This window comes from Kogia breviceps, chromosome 9 (genome assembly GCF_026419965.1).
Source record: "Kogia breviceps isolate mKogBre1 chromosome 9, mKogBre1 haplotype 1, whole genome shotgun sequence".
NCBI classification, from domain to species: domain Eukaryota; kingdom Metazoa; phylum Chordata; class Mammalia; order Artiodactyla; family Physeteridae; genus Kogia; species Kogia breviceps.
In genome coordinates this window covers 83,185,131-83,193,132 of record NC_081318.1, presented here as the reverse complement: position 1 = coordinate 83,193,132, position 8,002 = coordinate 83,185,131, and the positions used below count along the sequence as shown (strand labels likewise).

Genomic DNA, 8,002 nt, shown 5'->3' with positions numbered 1-8,002 from the left:
TTGGTACAGAATGAAGCCAGATGTTCAAAAAGAAAATGTTATCCACCTCACCCTTTTAAGTAGGGTTTTCCTGTTAAAATGCCTTGATCAGAGACTAAGGGTCAGATTTTCCAGTAATCACCATCATTGGTACCCATATACTACATTCCTCCCCTCTGTAGGTATTTTCACTGTCTCTTATAGGAATCCCCAGAATGAGAAGTAGGCTTACATTATATTAGATTCCACATAACATCAGGCTCATTACTTATTAGGTGAACATAGGGGGGCAGGTGGTAAGCTGGTCTAAAGGTAAAAGGCATATAGTAGTTTAAAAAAACAAAAACAAAAAAACCTCTTTATACTACACTGCCCTAGCTTCTGTTTGCTATAAACTAGCTAGGAGAGATATTTGTTAGTCAGATGTATAAAAGATATGCACTTTTCAGACATTCTAACTTGTTTCTTTCAAACTATTTTCCCAAGGTCTTTAAAGAAACATGGAAACATTATTTTTGCCTAGAAAAAAGTTTTTTCTTACATAAGTCAAAAGTCTGTTTTAATAAGTTTCTAAACGCCTTGATGGCAAAAGCACATGTGAGAAGTGTCAGAGTCTCAAGGAGTTGCAATTTCATTTGTTTGTGAGTTGAGGTTTGTAATTGTAAAGGCAACTTTGATAATCCCAAATTTTACTTGCACAATCTAAGATTCTCTGCACTGGAAAGCCTGCTTTCTTAAACTGTATGTATGACAGAGACCTCTGTTTCTTTCAGTTGGATTTTAAATAATTAAATCATCAAAACTGGTGACTTTAAATGATAAACTTTTATTCTGAATATACTGTTTTTGCACAGGATTTAACACAACATTTTCTGGGATTATAAATATTTTTATAACAGTAATATACAAATTTTTACAAAACATTTTTATCAGGCTAATTTCCACAAAAGTGTCGAGAACATAATAAAGGGGAGAAAAGATCTTTTGTTCACAAAGCCACTTGGCCTTTTGCATGGATGCACACTGAACACTTCAATAAAAGTATCCTGAATAGTATGATCCAACAGCATACGGCACAACAAAACAGACAGCTTTGTCAGGTCACACTGTAAACTCAATTGGCATCTATTCAAGGCAGTATCCCATTAGTCTCAGTGGAATTTCTTTGAGTTAACCTTGTGAACTAGAAATAAAGTAGATGAGACTTGGTAAGGGTTGTCTAAGACTTTGAGATTCTGGAATTTTTTCAAGAAATCAAGAAACTTCACACTTCTTTACTGATTTGCTCTTTACAGAAATGTACATGGAATAACAGCAATGTTAACATTCTGCTGTGGGAAAGCAACACACATTCCAGATAATTGTAAAATATTTGAAACTGTGGGCAAGTTAAACCATCATTCCATGCTACGCTTAAAAAAAAGTCACAACATCCATTTTGTTACACTAGGTCAGACTCTGTACCTCTAGACACTTTAATGTCAACTAACATGATTAATGGAATAGTTCAGAGTTTTAAATTAAGACATAGAATTTAAGCTTTGGTGGAGAGAAAGATTTAAATGAGATGTAAGATACAAGAGAGCATCAAATAAGCAAGTAACACTTGGGTTGCAAAGGTCACTTAAAAGGGATACTGCCTATTTGAACCCCGTAAGGCCAGTTTTAAAGTTAATAAAAGGAATATTATAGGAAAACTTACAAATGGCAGCAACACTGTCTTGTTTTTTCCAAGTTAAGCAATGACGCGTCAAGCATTAGAAACATGAAAAAAGATCATACTAAAATCTTATAGGCCCAGGACCTAAAAGTCTCTTCAATCAAACTTGCTAACTATGTCATGTTAAAAACCTGTTACAAATATGGACCACAATTGGTGTTTGGCAGTAATGCTGGTTGTTCAAATGAAGAAATATAAGCAAACCATTAATGCAAAGTTCATTCCTGTTATTCAACAGCAATGCAAGACTTTTGATTCTGTTAGTGACAAACTACATTAAGCTGCATGAGCATAGCAAAAATTAAGTAAGCAAAAGGGGTTTAAAAGCTTTTTTCTTGATCTCTTGTACTGTTTAGTCTTTGAAAATCAGTATATATAACAGGCTGAAATTTAAGTTCTTGTCAACAATTAGAACTCACAGAAAAATCCTAAATTAAAGATAACAATTGGATGCAATGAGTGTTACTGTCTTTCAAAAAATTACACCAAATGCACGAAGACTAGTATTAGGCGTGAGAACAATGTTCTTACCCAATTTATGAACGTATGTGTAGTTAATGTTCAGAGAGCATGTTCTTGCCCAATTTATTAATGTATGTGTGGTTGTTATAATATATGTTTATTTTATAAAAGAAAACAAAGGATCACGGCAAGACTCGTGCATGAAAATATACTTTGATGGCAAGTGAAGTCAAATAGGACCCTGCCAAGAGATGCCAAGTTTAACTGTGATTAACACGACAACAATGTAGTTGATGAAAACATTATTTCAGTAACATTAGCCATGAAAATAGATTTAATAGATTTAAAAGATAATTTTAAGGTAGTCTGTTGTATGCTGGAAGCAATTCAGTTGTTTAAATGTGCGTCGTTTATATACACAAACTAACATAACTGTATATTTCGATATCCCCTTCCCAACACTTTCATGATTTAAAATAGTCTAGCAGAAGTTAACAATAAGTTTTAAATATTTAATTAAGAAACAACATGATTTAAACATGTTGTTACTAGAGTGAGAAGTTCCATATTTTTTTAAATCACTTTGGTGTTTTCTAAAGTGTCAATACCAGTTACAAATGAGACTACAAAATCACAACAATGCATTAGAAATGGTAACTGATGTCAACTCTTAGAACAATAGTTGGCAAAGTGAGTCCATTTTCCCCTCCCCCCATTTTTAAATAAAAAAATATTTTAAATAAGGAAATGTACACAAATGGTACCTAGGGTATATTGGTGGTGGAGGAAGTTACAAATGTATGCAAAGCTAAAAACAAAACAAATAGACCTTTTAAACTATGATAAAGAATTGGTTATATCTTTGATATATGAAGCATATTAAAGCATGCCGGATAATGTTAATAAGATTTTTACTTAAAAATGGTATATAAGAAAATTTCCAGCATAGACACACACCAATATGTGGCATGTTTGAAAAAAGAACAAATGCATTTTACAATTTAAAATATCTGCATAGTTGCAGTCTTCAGCAGAATTATTCCCTATAATTAGAGTTACACATTCATTGTTTTTACCCTTTCTTCAAGTACTGTTTACCCCTGAAAATAATCTTTAAAAGCATAAGTAAATTCTGCTACCATATTACTCTATAATGAAATATCTGATTTACTACACTAACCATTTTCACTAATGAGGCTGTATAAAAACAATTTTGATTATTCACAATCAAGTATTCGTGTGCATACATATAGATTCAAGGTTTCCTATTTGTTCAGATTATTGTAAAACCCTCATCAAACTGTGTGGAAATTTTGGTCAAGTGATCATACCATTTAAAACAGAGGGAACAAAAGCAGCAGCAGCAGCAAATTTGGGATTGTACGTGCTGCTATTCCAGCGAACGAAGAGGAAACCTAGGATGAATCTTCATTGAGAACATACATGTACTCTTCAAAAAATAAATGTGTCAAATCTGATTTATGTACTTAAAATATCTGTACATAGGTTTTCAGGCAAAAGCACGATTCTGTATAAAATCCATTAATTCCCATTTCACCATGTACCTAATCCAATCATTCAGCATTTACACTGCACAGTATATTCAGAGTAGTTTAACGACATTTTAAAAGATGACTTAAGCGCATTACATTGCAAGGTTCAGATTCTTACATAACAATAATGTCACTCAGTTAACTTTTCAATGGACTATACTCTACAGTAAGAGAAAAACAAACCGAAAGTTAAAATAGCAGCAGCATCATGCAAAATACCCTTGGTAACCAAAGTTCATTTATCACAAGAAAAAACATTTCCCCTCCCCCCAACAAGCTTTCCTTAGAGCATTTTGAAATATCTGGCTAGCACTACAGAACTTTACTGTGAACAAAAAGAACATTACATCAAAGCGTTTATTAAGGGCTCACATTTATGAGGAAATATGTCGCATATTAATTCTACCCTCAAGCACCTTTAATTTCTTAATTATGATTTTCAAACAACCAATTAATTACCCCACCAAAACTTGGTCATCATTTGTGTTATATTTCTGGCAGAGAAGCCATTCTTCATAAGGCATTTTATTCATGGCAATTGGTTTCGTAGAAAATAAGCCATAATTTCTAGTTTGACAGATTACACCAATGTTAATTCTCTTTCTCCCTCTGTCTCTCTCTATGTATGTGTTCAATAAAATTACTCAAAGCAGGAAATAATTTTGAACAGAAGAATAAGTGAAGGAAAAAAATAACTCTTTCTTTTCTCCTAGAGATTTTCTTGGTAAAAGAACAAGGATTGCAGCAAGTCAGAATTCCAGGTCAAAATCAAGATAATTTGTATGATTCATAAACAACTGTGTGGGGAGCCCTTTACATGTAATCACCAACAGTGCAATAACAAATTCTCAAATTTTCCGATAGAGAGCATGTATAGTATTTTGCTTTGATGTTATATATAGATGATGCAGGGTTCACACTTAACAATCTGACACCCTGACATGCAGCCAGCGGGTGCCTTAAGAGTCTGTGTCTTAGAGTGATGCCACGGGATGGGCTGAGCTAGTGATCTGCTGATTCCACAGCTGACCCTCTTTTAATGCAATGGAGGGCTCATGTTTTGGCAGGGTCTGGAGTTTAATATGCAGATTTGGTTTTAGAAGGTCATAACTGGTAGTGTCTGCTGCCAGATAAAAGCCAAAGTAGTACACACTGGATTCCGATGATGGACCACAGGGAGGGACTTAACCCAGAAACACCCCCGCAGTCGGTATAATCCTCCTGTTGGAAAGAAAAGGAAAACAGAAAACTCCTGAAACATATTTAGTAAGACATCTCCCAGAGCATGCCGTGTTTAGTGCACTTCTGAACTCACCTTATAAAGCTGCTTTAATTTGAATCCAGATAAATTACACTGTCCTAGGTTTTACTGTTCAACAATTTTAGATAAAGCCGTTTTCCTAGTACCGTTTGAAGAATGCTTTACATTTTTAGTTGTAGATTCTGATGATTATGAAAGGAAATACTTTAATAATAAATGCTGTTTTGAGTGATATTCCAATTTCTAAATTGAAAAACCTTTTAAAAACTATTTAATACTTTCACAGTATTAAATATCCTTCTATATTTATAAGTACAAGATATAAAAATAAAATTTCATAGTCTATTTTATAATTCCCAAGAATTATGATATTGGCAATTATGCTCAATAAGGCAAAGTTTGAGATTGGTAAAATAAATAAATTTGAGAAATGAACTTCTATTTTCCCTATCCCTTATATCCAATTTCAAACATGACTGTATCATGCTGCACATGTAGCATCTGGACCTTCATCAAGAATTAAAATGAAGAATAATGTAGTTGAACCCTAAATGAAAGGACACTCTGAAAACCTATATCCAAAATAAAGAGCTAAGCTAGCAAGAGAGGTTTATCCTGTTTAGAGAACCATGAAATAGAAGCTGCATATTTGCTCATTTGGATCCCACCCTGTCTAGTGGCAGATCATTAGATTCCTTGCTAACACAAAATTATTCTTTACCTTTTATTCCTAGGTTCTGTATTCTGTAACATTTTCTGCATCCTTTGATTCCTTTAAATATACTGAATTTCATTAAAAAAACTTCCTATTTTAAGAGGTACAAACTACTAGGTATAAAGTAAGCTAAAAGGATATATTGTACAACATGGTATATAGCAATATTTTATAACTATAAATGGAATAAAACCTTTAAAAATTGTGAATCACTGTATTATACACCTGTAACTTAAATATTATAGGTCAACTATACTTCAATTTAAAAAAAACAACAAGAAAACCCCCCTTCTTTCTAATTATTTTCCTAAACATCTTTCAAGAGTTCACTAATCCAATATTCATCTTCCAATAATCAAAATAATAGGTTATGTAAGAAAATCAATAAATTTTCTAGTCTGAATAATTTTACAAAGACTCTGAGCTCCCAGAGACTAAAACATTGGCTCTTTTTGCTCATTAGGGTTTAGTACAGTGCCTGCCACCAAGTAAATAACATTTCCTTCTTGAATTGTATTCTAAGGCAGCAGACGTCTGTTAAAGAGAATTCTGAGGAAAAAATCTATTAAGGAAAATTTTATTTTTCAAATCCCAGAAGTGGGATTGCTAGATCATATAGTAATTCTATTTTTAATTTTTTGAGGAACCTCAATATTGTTTTCCAGTGGCTGCACCAATTTACACTCCCATCAACCAAGCGTAAGGATTCTGTTTTATGCACATCCTTGCCAGCATTTGTTATTTCTTGTCTTTGTGATAATAGTCATTCTAACAGGCGTGAAGTGATAACTCATTGTGGTTTTGACTTATATTTCTCTGATGTGTACTGATGTTGAGTATTTTTTCATGTACCTGTTGGCCATCTGTATATCTCCTTTGTAAAAATGCCTATTGAGATCCTTTGCTTATTTTAAAATCAGATTATTTTTTTGATCTCGAGTTATATGAGTTCTTCATATGTTTTGGATACTGGCCCCTTATCACATACATGATTTGCAAACATTCCCTCCCATTCTATGGGCTGCCTTTTAATTCTGTTGGTTTCCTTTGCTGTGCAGAAGCTTTTAAGTTTGATGTAGTCCCACTTTTTCATTCTTGTTTTTGTTGCCTTTGTTTTCTTACGGTGACAAATCCAAAAAGTCATTACCAACACGAATGCCAAGGAGCTTACTCCCTATGTGTTCCTCTAGGAGTTTTATGGTTTCAGGTCTTCAAGTCATTAATCCATTTTGAGTTGATTTTTGTGTATGGTGTAAGATAGTGGTCCAGTTTCATTCTTCTGCATATGGCTGTTCAGTTTTCCTAGCACTCTTTATTGAAGAGACTATCTTTTCCCCAATGTACATTCTTGGCTCCTTTGTCATAAATTAATTGACCATATATGCATGGGTTATTTCTGGGTTATCTATTCTGTTCCATTGGTCTTTTTTTATGCCAGTGCCATACTGTTTTGATTACTGTAGTTTAATCTAGTTTCAAATCAGGATATATCATGCATCCGACTTTGTTTTTCCTTCTCAAGACTGCGTTGGATATTTGGGTTTTTGTGGTTTCATATATGTATTTTAGGATTGTTCCAATTCTGTGAAAAATGCCATTGAAATTTTGATGGGGATTGCATGGAATCTGTAGAGTATTTTGGGTGGTATGGACATTTTAACAATTCTTCTAGTCTATAAGCCCTGAATATTCTTCCATTTATTTGTGTTGTCTTCTGTTTCTTTCATTAATGTCTTATAGTTTTCAGTGTACAGGTCTTTCACCTTCTTGGTTACCTTTATTCTTAGGTATTTTATTCATTTTGATGCAAATACAAGTGGAATTATTTACTTTCTTAATTTCTCTTTCCAATAGTTCATTATTATGGTATAGAAATGCAAATGATCTTTGTCTATTAACTTTGTATCTTGTAATTTCACTGAATTTGTTTATTAACTGTTAATAAAATATTAGTTTCCTGGTGGAGTCTTTAGACCTTTTTATATATAATATCATGTAATCTGCAAATAAAGACAGTTTTAATTCTTACTTTTCAACATGGATGGCTTTTATTTCTTTTTCTTGCCTATTTGCTCTGCCTAGGACTTTCAGCACTATGTTAAATGAAAGTGGTGAGAGTGGGCATCCATATCTTCTTCCTGATCTTAGAAGAAAAAGCTTTCAGTTTTCACTACTGAGTATGTTAGCTGTGGTCTTGTCATATATGGCCTTTATTATGTTGATGTACATTCCCTTTATATCCACTTTGTTGAGAGTTTTTATCATAAATAGATGTTGAATTTTGTTAAATGCTTTTCCTGCATCTATTAAGA

The 8,002-nt window shown here is 33.1% G+C and overlaps 1 protein-coding gene across 13 annotated transcripts in view; it reads right to left on the bottom strand.

Moving 5' to 3' along the window:
• Window positions 1-785: 785 nt before the first annotated feature.
• CACNA2D1 (calcium voltage-gated channel auxiliary subunit alpha2delta 1) overlaps window positions 786-8,002 on the bottom strand; it is a 505,873-nt gene continuing 498,656 nt past the window's right edge. For all 13 annotated transcript variants that reach the window (XM_067042722.1, XM_067042717.1, XM_067042716.1 and 10 more), the window contains one exon: window positions 786-4,935. In XM_067042722.1, the coding sequence (XP_066898823.1) occupies window positions 4,819-4,935 (117 nt within the window). In that variant the 3' untranslated portion in view covers window positions 786-4,818. The remainder of the gene's footprint in view (window positions 4,936-8,002) is intronic.